Source organism: Vulpes vulpes, chromosome 7 (genome assembly GCF_048418805.1).
Source record: "Vulpes vulpes isolate BD-2025 chromosome 7, VulVul3, whole genome shotgun sequence".
In the NCBI taxonomy this organism is placed as follows: Eukaryota; Metazoa; Chordata; class Mammalia; order Carnivora; family Canidae; genus Vulpes; species Vulpes vulpes.
The window spans coordinates 14,062,411-14,086,683 of NC_132786.1; the positions used below are offsets into that span (position 1 = coordinate 14,062,411).

At 46.2% G+C, this 24,273-nt stretch overlaps 2 protein-coding genes across 4 annotated transcripts in view; one reads left to right on the plus strand and one right to left on the minus strand.

Moving 5' to 3' along the window:
• LOC140599622 (uncharacterized) overlaps nucleotides 1-24,273 on the plus strand; it is a 122,379-nt gene that overhangs the window by 50,862 nt on the left and 47,244 nt on the right. For 2 of the 3 annotated variants that reach the window (XR_012002477.1, XR_012002476.1), the window contains exon 5: nucleotides 17,493-17,655. Coding sequence is in view for 1 of the 3 variants with exons in the window: in XM_072762997.1 (XP_072619098.1) it covers nucleotides 17,604-17,655 (52 nt within the window). In the remaining 2 variants the exon portion in view is untranslated. Of the gene's footprint in view, nucleotides 1-17,492; nucleotides 17,656-24,273 lie in introns of those variants that run through there. The other variant, XM_072762997.1, reaches the window with a different exon arrangement.
• The window catches only part of LOC140599520 (uncharacterized), a 35,897-nt gene continuing 13,746 nt past the window's right edge, over nucleotides 2,123-24,273 (minus strand). The window contains exons 2-6 of the mRNA XM_072762671.1: nucleotides 17,487-17,594; nucleotides 7,067-7,189; nucleotides 5,324-5,517; nucleotides 3,779-3,972; nucleotides 2,123-3,545 (exon numbers count right to left, since the gene is read on the minus strand). Coding sequence (XP_072618772.1) covers nucleotides 2,818-3,545; nucleotides 3,779-3,972; nucleotides 5,324-5,517; nucleotides 7,067-7,189; nucleotides 17,487-17,594 — 1,347 coding nt within the window. The 3' untranslated portion in view covers nucleotides 2,123-2,817. The remainder of the gene's footprint in view (nucleotides 3,546-3,778; nucleotides 3,973-5,323; nucleotides 5,518-7,066; nucleotides 7,190-17,486; nucleotides 17,595-24,273) is intronic.

Consider the following 24,273-nt stretch of genomic DNA (forward strand, 5'->3'; position numbering starts at 1 on the left):
GTCTTCCTCTGTGACATTTCTGTTCATGTCTTTTGCCCATTTCATGATTGGATTGTTGGTTTCTTTGCTGTAGAGTAGAATGAGTTCTTTAGAGATCTTGGACACTGGCCCTTTATCTGACGGTCATTTACAAATATCTTCTCCCATTCTGTGGGTTGTCTTTTAGTTTTTTTGAGCGTTTCTTTTGCTGTGCGGAAGCTCCTCATGTTGATGAAGTCCCAGTGATTCATTTTGGCTCTTGTTTCCCTGGCCTTCATGGATGTATCTTGCAAGAAGTTGCTCTGGCCAAGTTCCAGAAGGGTGTTGCCTGTGTTCTCCTCTCGGATTTTGATGGCTTCCTGTCTCACATTTAGATCTTTCATCCATTTTGAGTTTCTCTTTGTGTTCGGTGGTTTGAGAGAATGGTCCAGTTTCATTCCTCTGCGTGTGGCTGTCCAATGTTCCCAGCAGCATTTATTGAAGAGACTGTCTTTGTTCCGGTGGATGGTGTTTCTTGCTTTGTCGAATATTAGTTGACCATAGAGTTGAGGGTCCACTTCTGGATTCTCCGTTCTGTTCCATTGACCTGTGTGTCTGATTTGTGCCAGTACCACACTGTCTTGATGAGCACAGCTTTGTAGTACAACTTGACATCCAGCATTGTGATGCCCTGGCTCTGGTTTTCTTTTTTCATATTCCCCTGGCTACTTGGGGTCTTTTCTGATTCCACAGTAATCTTCAGATGATTTGTTCCAACTCTCTGAAGAAAGTCCAATGTATTTCGATAGGGATTGTGTTCCATGTGTAAATTGCCCTGGGTCACATGGACATTTTCCCAATATATGAATTCTTCCAATCCAGGAGCATGGAATAGTTTTCCATCTCTCTGTGTCTTCCTCAGTTTCTTTCAGACGTGCTCTATAGTTTTTCGGGTAGGGATCCTTTACCTCTCTGGTTAGGTGTATTCCTAGGTATCTCATGCTTTTGGGTGCAATTGTCAATGGGACTGACTCCTTAATTTCTCTTTCTTCAGTCTCATTGCTAGTATATAGAAATGCCACTGATTTCTGGGCATTGATTTGGTATCCTGCCACGCTGCCGAATTTCCTGTAGGAGTTCTAGCAATCTTGGGGTGGAGTCTTTTGGGTTTTCTAGGTACAGTATCATGTCATCTGCGAAGAGGGAGAGTTTGACCTCTTCTTTGCCAATTTGAATGCCTTTTATTTCTTTTTGCTGCCTGATTGCTGAAGCTAGGACTTGTAGTAGTATGTTGAGTAGCCGTGGTGAGAGTGTACGTCCCTGTCGTGTTCCTGACCTTAGGGGAGAGGCTCCCAGTGTTTTCCCATCGGGAATGATATTTGCTATGGGCTTTTCGTAGATGGCTTGGAAGATGCTGAGGAATGTTCCGTCTATCACTACAGTGTCAAGAGTTTTGATCAGGAATGGATGCTGTATTTTGTCAAATGCTTTCTCTGCATCTATTGAGAGGATCATCTGGTTTTTGTTTTTTCTCTTGTTGATGTGATCCATCCCATTGACTGCTTTACGAGTGTTGAACCAGCCTTGCATCCCGGGGATAAATCCACTTGGTCATGGCGAGTAATCTTCTTTATGTACTGTTGGATCCTGTCGGCTTGTATCTTGAACACGGTTTCAGAGATACAAGTTTTCAGAGTTTTTTTTTTTATTTTTATTTTTTTTATTTATTTTTTTTTCTAGTTTTATAGGCATTTAATAGTTTACCAATTGGTACAATAGGATTTTTTAATATGCAGAAAACATGAATAAATTTTGTTTTACACAGTCTGAGAGCAACAAATCTTACTGTAAAACACAAGAGCAATATTATATACATTCCTTTACTGATTTTTTAAAATTGTGTCAATATCTTCAGTTAACTCTTACAATCTGGGAACTGTTTTCTCCAATCACCACCACCTCTGCAACATTCATATGAAATCAATGCTTGCCTTCATGTCAGTGTTCATCCGTGTTCATCGGGGATATCGTTCTATAATTCTCCTTTTTGGTGGGGTCTTTGTCTGGTTTTGGAATTAAGGTGATGCTGGCCTCATAGAACGAGTTTGGAAGTATGAATGGACCTAAAGTACCTCGATGTATAATTTAAAAGCATCAGAGTCAATTTTGTACAAAGTTAACTTACCCTTTATTACAAATAAAATTCATGAAGCCATTATAGAGGTTTATGAAAAACACAAAATACAGAAACAGCACAATGAAAGGGGAGGGGAAGGCTTCAGTTGTGCTGCAGCCATCACGAGCTGTTGCTCGGGGGCCGAGGCTGGTGGCTCCACTGAGGCAGGTGGCAGCTCCAGCCCTTCGATGAACTCGAGACCCAGCACCGGGACCTGCTCCTCCTTCTGGGGTGGCCAAGAAGCAGGTGGCTCCTCCAGGTCGGGACAGTGATTCAGAGGTATGACCACCAGGTACCTTGGCTTGACCTCAGCAGCCGGCATCTCGGCCCAGGCTTAGCTCTCAGCACCAGCAGCTGGGACCGGCTCGATCACCTCAGGCCCAGGAACTTTAGCAGGCCCCACAGTCGGCCTCGGGCGGGCTCTTGCCTCGGTGGTTCAGGGTATTGCCCGGGGTCCGAAGCCGGTTGCTCCCCTGAGTGAGGTGGCTGCTCCGGCACATCGATGACCTCGATAGCTGGTGGTGGGGCCCATTCGGCCTCCAGGGCTCCCAAGGGTGCAGGTGGCTCTTCCAGGTCAGGACAGGGATTCAGAGGTCTGACCACCACGTGTCTTGGCTTGAACACAGCAGCTGGCATCCCGGCTCTGGCCAAGCCCTCAGCACCAGCAGCCGGGACCGGCTCGATCACCTGAAGCCCAGGAGCTTCAGCAGGCCCCACAGTCGGCCTCGGGCGGGCTCTTGCCGCGGTGGTTCAGGGTGTTGCTCGGGGTCCGAAGCCCGTTGCTCCCCTGAGTGAGGCGGCTGCTCCACCACATTGATGACCTCGATCGCCGGTGGTGGGGCCCGTTCGGCCCCCAGGGCTCCCAAGGGTGCAGGTGGTTCCTCCGGATCGGGACAGGGATTCAGAGGTCTGACCACCACGTGTCTTGCCTTGTATACAGCAGCTGGCATCAGGGCTCCAGCCGAGCCCTCAGCTCCCCCAGCCGGGACCAGCTCCTTCCCCTGAGCCCGGGAAGGTGCAGCAGGCCCCACAGTCGGGGCTCGGGCAGGCTCTTGCGGTGGTTCAGGTTGTTGCTCGGAGTCCGCAGCCGGTTGCTCCACTGAGTGACATGGTTCCTTCGGCACATCGATGACCTCGATAGCCGGTGGTGGGGCCCGTTTGGCCTCCAGGGTTCCCAAGGGTGCAGGTGGCTCTTCCAGCTCAGGACAGGGATTCAGAGGTCTGACTACCACGTGTCTTACCTTGTACACAGCAGCTGGCGTCAGGCCTCGGGCCGAGCCCTCAGCTCCAGCAGCTGGGACCAGCTCCATCCCCTGAGACCCTGAAGGTGCAGCAGGCCCCACCGTTGAAACTCGGGCGCACTCTTGGGGTGGTTCAGGGTGTTGCTCGGGGTCCGAAGACAGAGTATCATCTCCAAGAAGACAAAGTATCATCACCAGGATGGACTTTCCACGTCCGTCTCAAATCAAGGACACGCTTCCCACCGCTCAACGTGTGTGAGTGCAAGAGCCCTGGGAGGTCTCCCCAGACTGCAGCCCGTGGGGATGGGGTGTGAGCCTACCCAGTGCTCCCGGCCCAGCAGCATGGAGGCTTGATCTGTGTGGCGCACCCTGTCCCCAACTCGGCCACCCCAGTCCTCCTCACCTCCACCCTCAAACTCTGGTTGATGGAGGTTTCTTAAATATTCAAAGTAACTGTTGACTCGATCGTCCAGCGTTGAGCCTGGAAAGTACTGTCCCGTGAAATTCATTAGCTTTGTCAGGGCAGGAAATTCTGGGGGATCGTCGAAGTCCTCCTCATAGTATTCCAGCCAGATGCTCAGGAAGGAGGACATGGTGCTGGGGAGGGACAGGTGGGCAGAGGCGTCAGAAGACAGGGCTCCCTCACACAGAGGTGTCCCGGGGAAGCCCTGCAGGAACCGGGGCCCTCAACCTTCCGCACGGGGCTGTCGGAGGCAATTGCTGTTCCTTGTCCACCTGCCACCTGGCGGTCCTGCCTGCCACAGGCCTGCTCACTGAAGAGGGTTGGCACAAAGCCTCTGTGCGTGGGAGCCCATGACCAGCGGTGTGACCATCACTGTCTTTCCCGGGGAAACCTTCCCTCCCGTGGGTCTGCCCTGCCTCACTCACGAGGGGCCCCCAGGGGGTGTCCTTCCACTGACTCTAATCTCCCACTGGGCAGGGGCCGTCTGGTCCGTGAGCACTCACTGGCTCTCCTGAGCACCTGCCGTGCACCCGGGTCCAGGTGCCACCAGATTGGTGAGTGTGATGTTCCCCACACCCTCTGGTCTGCGTCCCAGGTGTGGGGCAGACAGAAGGTTGGGGGGGATGGGCAGGGAGGAGGTCTCCCTTTGGGGTCCCAGTGCTCTCCCACAAAGCCCACACCCCACCCACGGCTCTCCTTTGCTGTTTTCCTGAAGGGGCCTCAGACCTTTACCCTGTCACAGGAATTGTTGACCTGTGAGGGTCCAGCAGCCCCTCCGACCCACAGCCCCCTCGCGGCCCTCTTGGAGAGGCCCTCCTGCATGAGCCAGAGCTCACTCACATATCCCAGCGCATCTGGATTCCTCCTATCTTGGGGGACGCTTCGATGCTTCGATATCTAGAGGAGGGCGGGGGACATCACATGAAGCGTCCTGTGGAGCCGACCTCTCCTCATAGCTGCTGTCACCCTCTGAACCCCAACTAGTCCAGAACCCTGGGAGGCCGTCAGCTCTGTGCATGGGGCCACGGGCAGCTCCTGGAGAAGTGCCTGCACCTGCTGGGTGCTCCTGAATGCTTGAGGAGTGAATGGTCTCTGGCCAGGCCCATGGCTGACATCCGATGGGCCAGGGCGCCCCGGTGTCCTCGGGGACCCGTACCCTGAATGCCCCAGGACACAGACCCCAGATGGACTCAAACCTCCCTTTCAATGCAAAAAGGCCAGCTCAAATCCCTGGTGACAGTGGGGAGGAGGCACAGGCTTCGTCATGGGGAGATAAGGATGACTGATGAGCACAATCACAGCCCCTCTAGCCGACCTGCCACAGGCCAGGCCCCGGGGCCTCCCCTCAGGACCCGACAAGGCCCTGTGTGACTCTGCTCCAGGCGGAGGAGCAGCCCCAGGGGCCAGGAAGTTCAGGAACATTCCCAAGACTCCCAACCAGTAGGTGGCCCATCCCACTGGGCTGTGGAGGGTCAGGGTGCTCACTTTGCAAACAGCAGGTCCAGGACCTCTTCGGTGGTGCCAAAATCAATATATGTTTCCATAAATTGAAAAATGGAAAGGTCGTCCAAGGACAGCAAGGCGGGCACCAGTTCTTCTACCTGCTGCTCCAGCAGCTCCTCCCGGCTGGGGGTGGTCGGGCAGATCTGATTCCTTCTCAGGGCTGAGGCCCTTTCAGCCTGAGGTGGGACAGAGGGGATGTGCAGCCTGCACTGTAGCCTCCAGACCACCTGGGAGTTGGAGCGTAGGCCAAAGCCCAAGCTCTCAGTGGCTGCGGGGTGCGGGGGGGGGGGGGGGCAGGAGTGCCCACAGTAGGAACACGGGGCTTGACGTCTGTGGCTCAGTCACTTAGCATCTGACTCTCGGTTGTGGCTCAGGTCATGGTCTCCGCATCCTGAGATCCCGCCCCTGGCAGGCTCTGCGCTTGAGGCAGAGTGTGCTTGAGGAGACTGTCTCCCTCTTCCGCTCCCTGCTCTCTGTCTCTTAAACGGACAAACTATCCACTAAAGAAATAATCTTAGAGGATAAATTTAAAAAAAATATGGATCAATACAAGGATCTCAAGTGGGAGGGGTCAGTATCCCAGGGCAGCTTGTCAGCTGAGTTTTGACAGCACCTCCCTGCATTAACGGCTTCACCCCTTGAATTTGACCACACGTCCCTGTCTCCAGGTGCCCACACAGAGACCTTTCCTTGGGTGGGAGGGCCCAGGGCCTGAGGGCTGCAGGATGTTTAGTGCCATCCTGTGACTTGGCAACAGAAGGGAATCTCATCGAAGTCCTGCATCAGTGAAGGGCTCAGTGGCTGTGGGAACCAACTGGCCTTCTGACATGTTGTACAACACTCGAGGCCCCTGTGCCTGACCCCGGGAGGAGGGGGCAGGGATGCGCTCCTTCAAAACCTAACTGCAGAGCGATAGACATAGTACAGTGAGCCCCGTGTCCTTTTGGGGAAAAGTCTCCCAAGTCACCAGGACCATGCTCAAGCCTTGGAGTAGGTGGGGAAGGACGTCAGGCCAATGGGGCCTCCTGGGAGCACCAGTTAGGAGAAAGCATAGCACAGTGCAAACTACTGGAGACAGCGTGCAATGACATGGTGTGTCTCTTTTTCAAAAGTTTTTATGGGCAGCCCGGGTGGCTCAGTGGTTTAGCACTGCCTTCAGCCCAGGGCGTGATCCTGGGGACCCAGGATCCAGTCCCACATCAGGCTCCCTGCATGGAGCCTGCTTCTCCCTCTGCTTCTGTCTCTGCCTCTCTCTCTTTGTCTCTCGTGAATAAATAAAATCTTTAAAAAGAAACCATTATAAAAAACAGTTTTTATTATTTATTCACGACACACACACACAGAGAGAGAGAGAGAGAGGGGCAGACACACAGACAGAGGTAGAAGCAGTCCCCATGCAGAGAGCCCGAGGCGGGACTCGATCCCGGGTCTCCAGCATCAGGGCCTGGGCAGAAGGCAGGCGCTAAACCACTGGGCGACCAGGCATCCCCTGAAGGCTCTATTCTGATATTCCTACAAATCTGTGCACAGGGACTCTGCATGCATCTGGCCCAGGCAGGGGCAGGCCCATGGGGGCAAGTTTGGGGAGGAGGGGAATCCAGACTCATGTAGCAGCAGAAGTCTAGGGGGGAGCCCAGGGGAGCAGCAGGCTGGCTTCTGGGACCCGGGGCCCTTCCTGCTGCATCGGGGCCCTGGGTGTCGGGTGGCCCCAGCCCCTGCACTCACCTTGAACCCTTGCAGGTCTTCGGTAGATGGGCTGGACTCCGGGGTGTGTGGGATGTCCTCTTCCTTCCGCTTCCACCGCCACTCATAGTCCCATGAGGCGCTCTGTATTTCCCATATGGAGCTCTGTAAAGACAGTGCGGGGCAGCCAGGCAGGAGGCCTCAGCGCCTCGTCTGGCCGCCTCGGCCGGGCCGCACACCCAGTGACTCCTTTGCAGACACACCACAGCACAGCCGGCACACACCTCCCCCAAGGAGAGCAAAGGGATGCGGCTGCAGGGCTTTGGGTTAACTCCGAGTCGGGTAAGAGGGCACCTCAGGAATCCTGTTTCCACCCTGCCCACCGTGACCTCAGGGTGACCCTGAAGGGATCACCGGGGAACCTGCTGCCCTGCATCCTCCAGCCTGGATGCGACCTGCCCACACATCCCTGGTTCCCTGAAGAGGAGGGGATGGGGCTGCCCAGGATGGCTGGCACAGGTGGCCTGGCCTGGCCTGGCCTGCTCTGTATTACCCTCCGGACCCTCCTGAAAAACTCCCTGAGGCGTTCGGTTTGACGGCGGCACCAACGGCTACACCATTCGAAGCAGCAGCAATCCTGGGGTTCCTGGAGTTCATCAAAACTGGAAATGCTATAAGAGAACATCTTTCAGTAGCAGAAGTCTCCTGAAAGTGAGCCTGAGGTGGGGCTGCACTAGAATGTGGGGGCCCGGGTGTAGGGGTTCCAAGTTCTATTGGCCTCTGTTGTGAAAGAAGTGACCTCACTGCCTGGGGCCCCCTCCCTAAGTCCACTCCTGGAGGAAGCTTCAGGAGCAGCGCTCGGGGCTGCCGACGGCTCCCCCCTCCCTGCGGGCAATGACCTGTGTGCACACAGTGACACAACCGCACCCCTCTCCACAGGCCCCAGGGAAGGACTGTGTGCAGCCAGGGCCCCAGCCTGGAAACGCACCTGGGTTCAGACACAACTTTCCATTCTTTCCTGGTTTCCACCCCGGAGAAGCCGTTGTGCCCATCGGGGATGGTCTGCCTCTTGCCTGTGGGATAGGGACTATCCTAGCAGGTGCTTCCTCCAGACGTCCCCAGGCCACTGTGGCATCATATCTATGACATTAGGGGCGGGTGTCCCATGCAGGAAATACCTCCCACCACATGTTCTTCCTTGGTGTGTACATGCGTCCAGGCCCACGAGGTCCCTGTGTGCACACACGTGGGCACCGGTACCCTCATTCTGGATGCCCAGAAGATGACAGTCCCACCGGGGCAGGGATGGGCAAAACTTCCCAAGATCCTAGGCTCCTGAATCCAAGGCAAACCCTACAGTAGGTGTCGGAGTCTTGGCCTAGAAGGTGTGAGGCCGTCCTTATACTGAAACCCTGCCTGTCGTGTGTTACGGGCCATTCCCTCGTTTCCCCTGGGTGAGCTGTGGACAGCGGTGCACCCAGTGGGTCGCCCTGACCTGGGCTCTTCCTCAGACTGGAACGTGCTGGAATGCCTCCCGTCTGGGCTGTCAGTGCCCACCCCCACCCCGTCACATCTCCATGTCTGTAGCCAGTTCCATCCACACAACCTTTTCCCAGCCCCCTCAGGAAGGGGAGGGGCAGCCCTGGCCCCCAAGGGAGGACAGAGCTGGCTTCATGCCCCCTTCTGCCTCCTTCCCAGGCTGTGATCCTGGCGAGGCAGTGGCCCTGCTGGGGTCTTCACCTGCTCCCCTCAGTGGCCCCCTGGAGCCCTAGCTGCTGTGTTTGTCAAAGCCCCACAGTTTGTCACAGCCTCACCTCCGGGGCTCAGGACCCAGGGAAGCACCAGGCTCTCTTTCTAGGGAACCATTGCTCTTTCCATTCCTGATGTTGTTCCGTATTTTGTCCATCTTCCCCCCTGGAGCATGAGCTCCGAGAGGGAGGATCTGGTCTCTTTATCAGCTCTGGCACCGTCTGTGCTCAGGGCTCAGCAGCTGAAGGAGCAGGTGGGAGGACCCATCCCACCACGGGCCAGCTCAGTGGTGGGAGCCTTATTGATTTGGAGCATTTTTAAATACTTGTGCTTTTCTTTTTTTTTTTTTTAAGGAAACTCTGTGCCCAATGTGGGACTCAAACTCAGGACCCCGAGATCAATAACCACACGCCCTTCAGGCTGAGGCAGGCAGGCGTCCATTGGTCATTTTAAAACTAGTAGACTGATAACTATTTCAGTTAATTTGGTGATCCACATTTTGTAGGTCTATCCCATTATGCTGAATTATCAAGTGACTCCCCCAGTGTCAGTACCGCGTCAGCAGAGATTGCCCCACCTGACAGCACTGAGTGGCTGTTCAGATTGGAGATTGAACTCGTTCACGGGGTCTTTCAGGAGCCAGGGTGGCTCCTCCATGGGCCTCCTCCCTCCCCGGGAGGTCATGCCCCTCTGCAGCCAGCAGCACAAGGGGAAGATGACAAACACAGGCACGAGGGAGGGGGTCTCCAGCCAGGTCTAGTAGGCCTGCATGTCCACCTTTATGCTCACTCTGTGTGTTATTTATTAGAAGTAGTATTAATTTTTAGGATTTTATTTATTTGTTTAAGAGAGAGAGGGAGAGAGAGAGAGGAGGGAGCATGATCAGTGGAGACAGGCAGAGGGAGAGGGAGAAGCAGGTGTCCTGCAAGCAGGGAGGCACAAACCCAGGAATTCTGAATCATATCCCACAAAACAGAGAAAACATCGCCAGATCTGCTCCACAAAACAAACAAGGCATCTCCTCAAGCTGAATGAAAATTTTCTACTTGAAGTACAGACCGTATGAGCGAAATGAGAGCAAGATTTGTGTGTGTGTGTGTGTGTGTGTGTGTATGGAAATAATGCTGCCTATTTGAATATGGATATAAAAATGAACATGACCATTTATGAATATACATGGAAGTAAAAAAGAAGAATTAACATTGACTTTTTAAAATAAGAATTAGTGTGGTTGCAGGCATGTAGAATTGAAACATATGAGGGTGATCATAAAAAGGCAGCGTGATGAATCAATCTAGTGAGTCTTAAGACTGAGTGTTTACAAGTAGGAAACCTGCTGTCAGCCACAGAACTGTAAGTAGACAGGAGGCACTGACTCTCCAGCTTGACCACCACCTGAACTGAAATCGTGTTGTGTATCCACGCGCACTGACAGAGAAACAGATATAAGTGTAGACACATATGCAGAACTAGGAAGTTAGCAGAGGAGAAGTAACATCTTTGAAGACAAATAAAACAAAAAATAAAGCTGGATCTTGAATGGAGAAAATGGAGTAATTAAAATAGAATAATGTTTTTAAAATCGTTTGTATTTCCTTGGTGTTGGTGGTGATCTCTCCTGTCTCATTCATGATTTTATTAATTTGAGTCTTTTGTCTCTTCTTTTTAATAAGGCTGGCTGATGGTTTCTCTCTCTTCTTAATTCTTTCAAAGAACCACCTCCTGGTTTTGTTGATCTGTTCCACAGCTTGTCTGCTCTCTATTTCATTGAGTTCTGCTCGAATCTTTATTAACTGTCGTCTTCTGCTGGGTGAAGGTTTCATTTGCCGTTCCTTCTCCAGCTCCTTTAGGTGCAAGGTTAGCTTTTGTATTTGAGTTCTTTCCAGTGATTGGATGGATGCTTGTATTGCGATGTATTTCCCCTATCTGGGACCACTTTTGCTGTGTCCCAAAGATTTTGAACGGTTGTATCTTCATTCTTATTAGTTTCCGTGAATCTTTTTAATTCTTCTCTAATTTCCTGGTTGACCCTTTCATCTTTTAGCAGGATGGTCCTTTTTTTTTTCAATTTTTTTTTTATTTATTTATGATAGTCATACAGAGAGAGAGAGAGAGAGAGAAAGGCAGAGACACAGGCAGAGGGAGAAGCAGGCTCCATGCACCGGGAGCCCGATGTGGGATTCGATCCCGGGTCTCCAGGATCGCGCCCTGGGCCAAAGGCAGGCGCCAAACTGCTATGCCACCCAGGGATCCCTAGCAGGATGGTCCTTAACCTGCACGTGTTTGAAATCCTTCCAAACTTCTTCTTGTGATTTAGTTCTAATTTTACATCAATATGGTCTGAAAATATGCAGGGGACGATCCCAATCTTTTGGTATCGGTTACGACCTGATTTGTGACCCAGTATGTGGCCTATTCTGGAGAAAGTTCTGTGTGCGCTTCAGAAGAATGTGTATTCAGTTGCGTTTGGATGTAAAGTTCTGTAAATATCTGTGAAATCCATCTGGTCCAGTGTATCATTTAAAGCTCGTGTTTCTTTGGAGATGTTGTACTTAGAAGATCTATGGATTTTAGAAAGTGCTATGTTCAAGTCACCCAGTATAAGTGTATTATTATCTAAGTATGTCTTAACTTTGGTTATTAATTGATTGATATCCTTGGCAGCTCCCACATTCGGGGCATAAATATTCATGATTGTTAGGTCCTCTTGTTGGATAGACCCTTTAAGTGTGATATAGTGTCCCTCTTCATCTCTTACTACAGTCTTTGGGATAAACTTATTTATCTGATGATATAAGGATGGCTACCCCTGTTGTCTTGAGGACCATTTGAATGGTCAATGGTTCTCCAACGTTTTATTTTCAGACTGTAGGTGTCCTTATGAGTCTCCTGTAGACAGCAAATAGATGGGTCTTGCTTTTTTCTCCAGTCTGAAACCCTGCGTCTTTTGATGGGATCATTTAGCCTATTCATGTTCAGAGTTACTATTGAAAGCTATGAATTTAGGGTCATCATGATACCGATTCAGTCCCTGTTTTTGTGGATTATTTCTTTGGGCATCCCCTTTGTCTTAGAGTCCCCCTTAATATTTCTTGCAGAGCTGGTTTGGAGGTCACATATTCTTTCAGTTCCTGCCTGTCTTCTTGGAAGCTCTTTATCTCTCCTTCCATTCTGAATGAGAGCCTTGCTGCATAAAGTATTCTTGGCTGCATGTTCTTCTCATTTAGGACCCTGAATATATCCTGCCAGCCCTTTCTGGCCTGCCAGGTCTCTGTGGAGAGGTCTGCTGTTAACCTAATACTTCTTCCCATAAAGTTAGGGATCTCTTGTCTCTTGCTGCTTTAAGGATCTTCGCTTTATCCGTGGAATTTGCAAGTTTCACTATTAAATGTTGGGGTGTTGAACAGTTCTTATTGATTTTAAGGGGGGATCTCTCTATCTCCTGGATCTGAAGGCCTGTTTCCCTCCCCAAGTTAGGGAAGTTCTCAGCTATGATTTGTTCAGATACACTTTTTCTGGGTCTTCAGCGCCCTCTGGAACTCCAATTAAAGGTAGATTTTTCCTTCTGAGGCTGTCATTTATCTCCCTTAACCTTTCCTCATGATCTTTTCATTGTTTTTCTCTTTTGTCCTCAGCTTCCTTCCTTGCCATCAACTTGTCTTCTATGTCACACACTCTTTCTTCTACCTCATTAACCCTCATCGTTAGGACCTCCAGTTCGGATCGCATCTCATTTACTTGATTTTTAATTTCGGCCTGATTAGATCTAAATTCTGGAGTCATGAAGTCTCTTGATTCCTTTATGCTTTTTTTCCAGAGTCACCGGTAGCTTTATAAGTGTGCTTCTAAATTGGTTCTCTGACATTGAATTTTAATCCAAATTCTGTAGCTCTGTGGCAGAAAGTACTGTTTCTGATTCTTTTGTGGTGAGTTCTTCCTTCTAGTCATTTTGCTCAGTGCATAGTGGCTAAAAACAAGTTGTCCTGGACAAAGGAAGGAAAAAGGGGAAAGAGGGGGACAAACAAAAAACAAAAAACAAAAAAAAATGAAGGGTATCCTCTGATTCTCTATAGTGTAAATAGCTCGACTTCCCCTGGAGCTTTCCAGCACTGCTTGGTCAAGAACTTGCTCTTCCCCTTCCAGCTGGTCTTCTGGGGGAGGGGCCTGCTGTGCTGATTCTCAGGTGTGTGCCCCAGGGGAGCTGCCCCAACCCACCAGGTGCACAGCTCGTGAGAGCTATTTAAGCTGTGAGGCCCCTGCTCAGTCTCAGGTACAAGGTAACACCAGGAGGAGGAACAACAGTGGCAGTGGCCAGCTGTCCAGCCCTGGAGTCAGCTCCTGCAGTAACTACCACAGCTCCCAGTGCGCAGGGGCCTGTATGCTCTGGGGGCGGGGCACTGATCTGCACAGCTCAGGGTGCCTGGTGGCTGGAGCGTCCTGGCTGCCCTGTGGCCTCCCATCCTCTGCCTGTCCCAGGGGGAGCACGAGATCCTGGGCTGTGTCCCCGGCGCCCTGGGCTCCGGGGCCTGCGGCCCAGGCTGTTCCCGGGGCCCTGATCCAGCCCCTTAGGGTGCTCGGTGGTGGGGTGCGGCACGCTCTCCCCCGGGGTGCCCCTCCCCTGTTAGTGACCCAGGAGCCTGGGGGCATCCCAGCCCCTCCCGGGATCCTGCCTGAGCTCCCTGCAAGTGCCTGTCCATCCAGGATGGTTGGTAAAGTTCCTGCTTTTCCAGGCCTGGGCTTTCCTGTCCTGGGGACTCTCCTGTGGCCTTAGCCCGGCTCCTCACGGGGGCCCCTCCCCCTTGGAGGCTTTTTTATTTATTTATTTTTCCGTCTTCCTACCTTGATAGAAGCCCGAACTGTTCTCACTGCAGCATTCCAGCTGTTCTCTCTTTAGATCTCAGGCCGAATGCATGGTTTTCAGGATGTTTTGAAAGTTTTCTAGGTGAGTTGGTGGAGCCAGGTGACTTGGGGACCCTACTCCTCCACCATCGTGCCCCCTCCCTAACCTATGTGTTAGTTCTAACAGTTTTTCAATGAAGTCTTCAGGATTATCTATATAAAATACTGTGTCATCTACAAATGGCAATAATTTTGCTTCTTCCTTTCTCATCTGGATGCCTTTGCTTTTTCCTGCCTAATTGCCTGGGATAGAATTTCCAGTACTATTTTGAATATAAGTGGTGAGAGTGGGCATCCTTGTCTTGTTTCTGATCCGAGAGATTTCCCCCACTGAATATGATGTTGGCTATGGACTTTATTATGTTGAGATATGTCCCCTTTATAGCTACTGTGTTGAGACTTTTTCTTATAAATGGGTGTTAAATTTTGTCAAATGCTTTTTCTGATCTATTGAGATGATCATATGATTTTTATCCTTCATTTTGTTAATGTGCCACATCACATTGATTTTTAATTGTTGAAACATCCTTGGAATAAATCCCACCGGTTATGGTGTATATCATCCCTTTAATGTATTGTTGGATTTGGCTTACTAACATTTTGTTGAAGATTTATGCATCTGTGTTTATCAGGGATATTGGCTCGTCGTTTTCTTTTCTTTGTGCTGCCCTTATCTGGTTTTGGAATCAGGGTAATGCTGGCTTCATAAAATGAGTTTGGAAGTGTTCCCTCCTCTTCTATTTTTTGAGAAGGATTGATACTAATTTTTATTTAAATGTTTGGTAGAATTCAGCAATGAAGCCATCTGGTCCTGGACTTTTGTTTGTTGGGAGATTTTTGATAACTGATTCAATCTCTGTACTAGTAATTTGTTCATATTTTTCTTTTTTCATGATTTAGTCTTGGCAGGTTGTATGTGTCTAAGAAATTATCCATTTCTTCTACATTGTCCCATTTGTTAGCATATAACTGTTCATAGCAGTCTCTTATGATCTTTTGTATTCCTGTGGTATCAGTTATACTATTTCCTCTTTCATTTCTGATCCTTGCTTCCATTGTCACATCCTCCCCTCATGTGTCAGTGTCTTCATGTGGAATTCTCCTTCCTGAACGTCTCTCTCATCTCTTCTTCTTTTAAGAACACCAATCATATTGGATTAAGGGACCACTCTACATAGTATGAACTTAGCTTAACTAAGTAGATCTGCAATGATCATATTTCCAAATGGGATTTTATTTTAAATTATTGGCAGTTAGGAAGGACTTCAACATATATTTTGGGCGGACGCATTTCAACCCATAACACCCATCAAGCCATGAACATTAATCCCTGAGTTCCTAGTGCAAACACATCCCTTTCTTCATCATTTTAATACCTGTAAACATGTCTTTGATTCTTTTTTTTTTTTTTTTTTTTTTTTTTTTTTAAACTTTTATTATTTTTTTTAAATTTTTTTATTTATGATAGTCACAGAGAGAGAGAGAGAGAGGCAGAGACACAGGTGGAGGAAGAAGCAGGCTCCATGCACTGGGAGCCCGATGTGGGATTCGATCCCGGGTCTCCAGGATCGTGCCCCGGGCCAAAGGCAGGCGCCAAACCGCTGCGCCACCCAGGGATCCCCATGTCTTTGATTCTTTGGTAAAACCACCATAGCCTTAAAAAAAAAAAAAAAAGACTTCATTACATTTAGAATTTATCATCCCTGTTGTTACTCTTCAAGATGTATGCCATGCCCTTGTAGCCCTCTTCTGTCTTCGTTTCATACATATTCATTCAAGAACTTACCCGAATAATTCCCTAACAAACACCAAGTTCTCCAAGTACCCTCTTGCTTTCTGTATCAAACCATTTGTGATTACATGATCAGATTTGCATTTTTGAGAACTTCTCATTCCTTTTAAACAGTTTCCTCTCATTATAACCAACCATGTGATCCCATCTATCCTGTCTCAGCGTTGTTTTAATGGATTCTAAAGATGTACCTATTTTGTTCTATAACAACAAAAATGGCTTTCTACCATCCATTGAGAGTTTTCTTTCTATTTTACTGTTTCTTTAATATTTTTTTTTTCATGAGAGACACACAGAGAGAGGTAGAGACATAGGCAGAGGGAGAAGCAGGCTTCATACAAGGAGCCTGATGCAGGCCTTGATCCCAGGGCCCTGGGATCACACCCTGAGCCAAAGGCAGATGCTCAACCACTGAGCCACTGAGATGTCCCTTTTTTGAACATGTTTTATATTCTGATTCTAGTTTGGAATGAAATCAGATCTTTACTATCACTTGACACTCCTTCTTTTAGTTTTTCTTGTTCTGTCTTTGGTATAACAAAGGAGAGTCCCAGCTTTTTGGCATAACAAAAGACATTCCCAGGAATTTCTTTATATTATCGTTATTTAAACCCAGAAGTGGACCCTGAACTTTATGGTCAACTAATATTCGATAAAGGAGGAAAGACTATCCACTGGAAGAAAGACAGTCTCTTCAATAAATGGTGCTGGGAAAATTGGACATCCACATGCAGAAGAATGAAACTAGACCACTCTCTTGCACCATACACAAAGATAAACTCAAAATGGATGAAAGATCTAAATGTGAGACAAGATTCCATCAAAATCCTAGAGGAGAACACAGGCAACACCCTTTTTGAACTTGGCCACAGTACCTTCTTGCAACATACATCCACGAAGGCAAAAGAAACAAAAGCAAAAATGAACTATTGGGACTTCATTAAGATAAGAAGCTTTTGCACAGCAAAGGATACAGTCAACAAAACTAAAAGACAACCTACAGAATGAGAGAAGATATTTGCAAAGGACGTATCAGATAAAGGGCTAGTTTCCAAGATCTATAAAGAACTTCTTAATCTCAACACCAAAGAAACAAACAATCCAATCATGAAATGGGCAAAAGGCATGAACAGAAATCTCACAGAGGAAGACATAGACATGGCCAACACGCACATTAGAAAATGCTCCGCATCACTGGCCATCAGGGAAACACAAATCAAAACCACAATGAGATACCACCTCACACCAGTGAGAATGGGGAAAATTAACAAGGCAGGAAACCACAAATGTTGGAGAGGATGCGGAGAAAAGGGAACCAACCCTCTTACATTGTTGGTGGGAATGTGAAATGGTGCAGTCACTCTGGAAAACAGTGTGGAGGTTCCTCAAAGAGTTAAAAATAGACCTGCCCTAGACCCAGCAATTGCACTGTTGGGGATTTACCCCAAAGATACAGACAATGAAACGCCGGGACACCTGCACCCCGATGTTTGTAGCAGCAATGTCCACAATAGCCACACTGTGAAAGGAGCCTCGGTGTCCATTGAAAGATGAATGGATAAAGAAGATGTGGTTATGTATACGATGGAATATTCCTCAGCCATTAGAAACGACAAATACCCACCATTTGCTTCAACGTGGATGGAACTGGAGGGTATTATGCTGAGTGAAATGACACAATTGGACAAGGACAAACATTATATGTTCTCATTCATTTGGGGAATATAAATAATAGTGAAAGGGAATAGAAGGGAAGGGAGAAGAAATGGGTAGGAAATATCAGAAAGGGAGACAGAACATAAAGACTCCTAACTCTAGGAAACGAACTAGGGGTGGTGGAAGGGAGGAGGGCGGGGGGGTGGGGGTGACTGGGTGACGGGCACTGAGGGGGACACTTGACGGGATGAGCACTGGGTGTTATTCTATATGTTGGCAAATTGAACACCAATAAAAGATAAACTTATTATTTAAAAAATTATCGTTATTTAGCCAGAAATTGTATCAGTCATTTTTCTCTCTTACCTGTAGAGCAAAGAGGATAGAAGATGTCTGGGAGAATCTGCAATCTCTCTCTCTAGGAGATCCAGTGTTATAAGGCAGACTTTGGAGTCCTTTCAGCCCTGGGGGATCCTGAAATAAATGGTAATGAAAACTTTGAGCATTGAGATAAAGAATCAAACAAAAGGAGGAGGTAAGCATTACTGTTTCTGACTTCTGAGAAGTGTGCCTTGGCCAGATAGTGAGATGGAAAGGGCTGGAAGTCATAACAGCCTTGGCTATAGATATGATTGCTTGCTAATAGAGAAGAACCACTGCAGTGGGCCACTCTCCCTGAAGCCAAGGAAACATGTCACTCTCTCTCAATTTCTGAGAAAAGGGACTATAAAGAGCTAGAGAGAAAACTAGTAAAAATAATATTGAAAATAGGGATCCCTGGGTGGCGCAGCGGTTTAGCCCCTGCCTTTGGCCCGGGGCACGATCCTGGAGACTCAGGATTGAATCCCACATCGGGCTCCCTGCATGGAGCCTGCTTCTCCCTCTGCCTGTGTCTCTGCCTCTCTCTCTCTCTCTCTCTATGACTATCATAAATAAATAAAATCTTTAAAAAAATAATATTGAAAATATAATTTAAAAAATCTGTTAACCTCTACCCATCTTGGGAAGATCAGAGATGGTAGGAACCTCCATGTACAATAGGGGTCGCACAGGTGAGAGCAGCTACAGCCACATGTCACACTGGCCCTGCCCTACCATTGCAATCTTCAGAGATCTTGATCCCTACCCTTCCAGTGCCATAAGGCAGCTTCACAATCATGTTCTGAATCCATACTCAACACTGCTTTGCCACTGAGACTCAGCCTGCCAATACACTACAGCTCCTTTTAGAAAGTTAGAGGATAGGGACGCCTGGGTGGCTCAGCAGATGGGCGTCTGCCGTCAGCTCAGCTCGTGATCCTGGGATCCAGGATCAAGTTCCACATCAGGCTCCCTGTGAGGAGCCTGCTTCTCCCTCTGCCTATGTCTCTGCCTCTCTCTCTCTCAGCCTGTGTCTCTCATGAATAAATAAATAAATCTTAAAAAAAAAAAAAAAAGAGGATATCTTCTCAGGCAACTGACTGAGAAAATAAAATTTTATTCAATCCCTACCACACAACTCATATGGAAATAAATTTCAGATGGACTAAGGACAAAAGTATAAAATAAAGCAAAGCTATCCAGAAGAAATAGCAATAAAATACTTTTATAATTTTAGTGTGGGCAAGGTCTAGACATAGTATAAAAGGCAGAAAACATAAGAAAAGCAGCCCGGGTGGCTCAGTGTTTTAGCGCCACCTTCAGCCCAGGGCATGATCCTCGGGAACCCGGATCAAGTCCCGCATCGGGCTCCCTGCATGGAGCCTGCTTCTCCCTCTGCCTGTGTCTCTGCCTCTCTCTCCTCTCTGTGTATTCTCATGAATAAATAAAAATAAAATCTTTAAAAAGAAAAGAAAAACTAGATTTATTTATACATAGATTGATGTATATATATGTGTGTACACACACACATCCACACAGAATATATAATTTAAGTAAATGGAATTAAAGTATTATCCATGCTGTTGTTAACCTGAGTCTTTTTGGTGAAGGTCTTTTTAACTGATTTTCCTGGTACTCCCATCTCATCCCAAGTAAACAGTATTAACAGCCTGGTATGTACCTTTCCACACTTTTCTTTTCTTTTTAAGATTTTATTTATTTATTCATAGAGACACAGAGAGAGAGAGAGACGCAGAGACACAGGCAGAGGGAGAAGCAGGCTCCATGCAGGGAGCCCAAGGGGGGACTGATCCCGGGTCTCCAGGATCAGGCCCTGGGCTAAAGGTGGGGCTAATCCGCTGAGCCACCCGGGCTGCCCTCCCCACTTTTCTTTATGTCTGTATAATCCTATACAAATACACATACAGGGAAGCTCAATCATTGTTGAGCTTGTACACTTCCCTGCATTTTGCTTTTCTTACATAACGACAGAGCTTGAAAATCCCCCAAGTCCTCCAATATAGATCTAGTGCATTCTTGTTAATGATGACTGAAAAAGGACCATTAAAAGATAAACTGAGACATATTAAACACTTTAAGACTTATTTAAGCAAACACTGAATTGGGCAGCATCCAATTTAGCAAATACAAAAGAACTCCAAGTGGCAACAGAAAGTGAAAGATTTGCATAGGCAGAATGGAGCAGGAACAAGGAAGTTGTACAAAGCAAAAAAGCCCATTAATTATGCAAGCTTACTGTCCTTTGGGAGATGGCAGGGGTCTATCAGACAAATTACCTAACCAGTGCTGGTCAGCTGATTCCTGATTGGTTCCATTTCTGGGAGCCCTAAAACTGGACTTACATTACATCTTGGTTTGGGTGATATGGAGCTTAGCATAAGCAACTCCATTTTGTACCTATTCTCCTGGCTTAAACAGAATAAAGCACTTTTTATTCCCAATTGACAAGCATTTAACCCATTTCCAAACTTTACTTCTGGAAATATAAATTACATAACAGGGGGATGATACGCCTTTATCTTTTGAATTTTCCTGTAAATGCCCTTTGCCCAGTAAAGGCAAATTAGGCTCAGGTCATTGAATTTGACAGCCTAAGAGCCTCAGGTGCCCAAGAAGTAGACCTTAGGAAGGGAGCTGAAGTGGCATGAAGGACCAGGGAAGGAACACGGCCTATAAGGATATTCTTTGTCATAGCACAGCTTTGCCTCTGACCAATGTGAGGTCCTCACCTTAGGATATTGTTCACGCTGTGTCACAAAAGAGCCCATAAATCACTTAAAGGAGAGCGGAAGACAACCTGAAACTAAAGATCTGAACTAGAGAGAACAGGAACTTAAGTTTCAGGGAGAATTTTGGTCAGTTCTACAACACTGCCACCATGTGGCTGTAGAACATTGCAGCTAGCAAACCTAGAAGTGATGGGTTGGAAGCAGTTATTAAATAGAACCGGTTTCGCATTCTATCTTAATTTGCACCTCCCACGTCAGGATACGAACATTTCCATCAACCCAAAGAATGTCCTTATACTATTTCCAATCAGTACTTCCCCACCATCATTTTTCCAACTTCCACTAGATTCCCTATTCTTACACATCATATAAGTGGAATCCTATAGTACATACCCTTTTGTTTAGTTCAAATACCATCTAAGATCCATTGTAAATTTTCCTTTTACCTACAGGTTACTCTTCATTTCCAAATCCATTGGAAATTTCTGGGTATCTCTTAGTTGTTGATTTTTAGTTTAATTCCATTGCAGTCAGAGAACAGATTGTGTAGTTTTTCAGTCTTTTGAGATTTTTTGAGACATGGCTTATTTTGGTGAATGTTCCGTGTACACACGAAAAGCCTGTGTTCTGCAATAGTTGGATGCTGTGTTCTATAAATGTCAGCTAGAATTTATAATCAAATATTCAGTGCCCTTCATGGTTTTTGACTACTTGGTTTCCTCCTCTTTCATCATATGTGTCTCTCTATGTGTCTTCTCTTCTCTATGAGCACTGGTCATAATGGATTAAGGATCCACTCTACATAGTATGACCTCATCTCCACTTAATGAATGGCATCTTGGTGAATGTTCCATGTGTATTTGAGAAGCATGTACATTCTTTTCTGTTGTAATCGTTAATTAGGTCAAGTTGGTTGGTTGATAGTGTTGTTCAAGTCTGCCATTATCCTTGGCAATTTTCTAAGTGTTCTGTCAATTACTGAATGAAGAGTTTTGAGACCAAGACTGTAACTGTGGATTTGTCAGTTTATCTTTGCTGACTATCAGTTTTTTGCCTCATGTATTTTGAAGCTCTCTTAGTAGATGCACAAATGTTTAGGGTTGTCATGTCCTCCCAGTTAATACCTTCTTTCATTATCATTGTGCTTAGAGTCTGTTAAACTTCTTGGACATATAGATTCACAGTTTTATTTAAATTTGGAACAGCTTGGCCATTATTTCTTCAACTATTTATTGTTTCATTTCTCTCCCCTCCATCAACGAATCCAGTTACCCACATATTAGGGTGACTGATGTCCCACAGCTCACCGGTCTTATTTTTATTTTTAAAATTCCTTTTTTTTTTTTTTTCTGCTTGACATTCAACAGTTTCTTCCTCTATGGCTTTGAATTTACTAACTTTTTCTTCTGAAATGTCTAATCTATTATTAACTTCATCCAGTGAATTCTTTATCTCAGACATCTGGAAAGCTGATTTGAGTCTTTTGTATATCTCCCAAGCCTCTATTTAATCTTAATGTAACATTGAGAGAAATTAAATTTTAAAATTATTTAACAGTCAAGGCATTGGGTAAATTAATTATTTTTGATTATTGCCATTATCTCATTGATCTAGAGATTTTGTTTAGCTTATATAATAAAATTTAATACTTTTCTAGAAAATACATCTTTTTCCATTCTCTTTTTTCTCCTCCCTAACATCACCTTCTCTTGCCTTTCAGGTATCCTTATTAACAACTTGTGTGTAAATTTCTTTATTCAGATTCACACTCGCTTATCCAAACACAATCACATGCACACATACACACATACCCCCCACACACATGCTCATATTTGTAAACATGTATAGACGGGGTATTTTTTTTCTGAAAAGTTGGGATTATATTATATAACTTCTCCCTTATACTTGCTTAACAATGAGAGGGGCATCTGGAAGAGTCTGCCTTCGGCTGGGGTCATAATCCGGGAGTCCTAGGATGGAGCCCTGCATTGGGAGCCCTGCTCAATAGGGAGTCTGCTTCTCCATCTCCCTCTCCCCCTGCTTGTACTCTCTCTATATATAAAATAAAAAACTAAACAAAACAAAACATGTATTAGTACATGCCAATTTGATTATTTCATTAAGACGGTAGGTAGTTCCTAGGGGTGCCTGGGTGGCTCAGTCAGTTAAGCATGTGACTCTTGATTTTGGCTCAGGTCATGATCTCAGGGTCTTGAGATCAAGCCCCACGTCGGGCCCTTTGATCAGTGCAGAGTCTACTTGTCTCTCCCTCCCCCTCTGCCCTTCACACACTTGTGCTCTCTCTCCTATGTCTCTAAAATAAATAAATAAAATCTTTTTTAAAAAAATGGTAGTTCCTAGATCACATTGATATAAACTTCTCCCTGGGGTGATATTTTGGCAGAGTGCAAATTATCTCGTTGCCCAATATATTTGGAAGTAGAGGTTTCACAAGCACTGTGATATTCACCCAAATTGATTATTTAATGGGAGTTTCAAAATGGTTATATTGTAATTCTTACATGAATCGCCTGCATCCTCCATCAAGAAGAGTCATCTCTCATCAAGTGGACATAAACTGTCGTTCCTTGCCAAAGGCAGAATGAGAATTTAATTATCTTTCATAAACTACCAATTTCTGTTGTATCTTATATAATAACTGTCTGCAATGGTCATCTGTAAATCTTTTCTGCTCTTTTTTTCTTTTTTCTTTTTTTTTTGTGGTTTTAATTTTTTATATAAATTTATTTTTTATTGGTGTTCAATTTGTCAACATATAGAATACACCCAGTGCTCATCCCATCAAGTGCCCCTCTCAGTGCCCATCACCCAGTCAACCCCCCCTACTCTTTTTTTCTAATAACTTTGTAACTTTGGACTTGTAAAGTTGTATTTCTTTAAAGTTTTTATAATCACTAATCTTTTTGATAATCAAATTGCCCCAAATTTTACCAGTGGCAGCTTGAGCAAGTTGACTTCTGTGTCTTTTTTTTTTTTTAAGATTTTATTTATTTATTCATGAGAGACAGAGAGAGAAAGAGAGAGAGAGAGAGAGGCAGAGACACAGGCAGAGGGAGAAGCAGGCTCCATGCAGGGAGCCCGATGTAGGACTCGATCCCGGGTCTCCAGGATCACGCCCAGGACTGAAGACGGTGCTAAACCGCTGGGCCACCCGGGCTTCCCCCCTCTCTGTCTTTGATATCACCCCAATAGTCTTTGGTGCTTGCTTCTCTTTGGTACATCCAGAAATGATGAGCCCACCTTATCCTTTCCCAGCCCCGGTCCATATTCAACCATTTCTCCGAAGAGCCCTAATTCCCTAGAGTGGAGAAAAGTATGTAAATACATAAATCTGAGCTCCAGCAAGTTTCACTGCTAGAATGTCTTGCTTTTAAATTCTTTCAGTGTGCAGAATATATGTATATATTTTTTAACTTGAATTTATATTGGTAATATCCAACTCAGATTTAACATGATTTGGCATGATTTTGTGTTTATAGCTCTTCAACACTAAAAAACTTTAAGATATTTACTGACTTGCTTTATCTTAAAAAAAACATAAAATACTTTCAAAATTACAATACCAGTATCACTCCTAAAAATAAAACTATTAACAGAGGGAAAAGGTTCATTTGTAGTTCCCAAATTCATTCTTTTTTAAAAATCCTTAATCTATATCTCACTAAAGATGAACAGAGTTCTGTGTTCAAACCTCACTTGGAATAATTCTTTTTTTCTCTGAGATTATGTTATCAAATGGACATATGTTCAAGTTCATTTGTTTCCTTTTTTCCTATTTTTAAGGCTTCCTTTTTTCCTTTTATGATCTAATTTTTTTCAAACATGAAAAATACGTACTTTCAAGGTGGCAATTATGTAAAACATATATACTCATGGATTTGCTTTTATTCCAAAACCTTTCACCAGGATTCCAAACTACCACCATCTCCACTAGAGGGAACTATTTTTATTCATTTCTGGTTTGTCATTCCAGTGTTTCTCTTTCAAAAATTTTTCCTCAGCTTGCGTCTTACAATCCATGA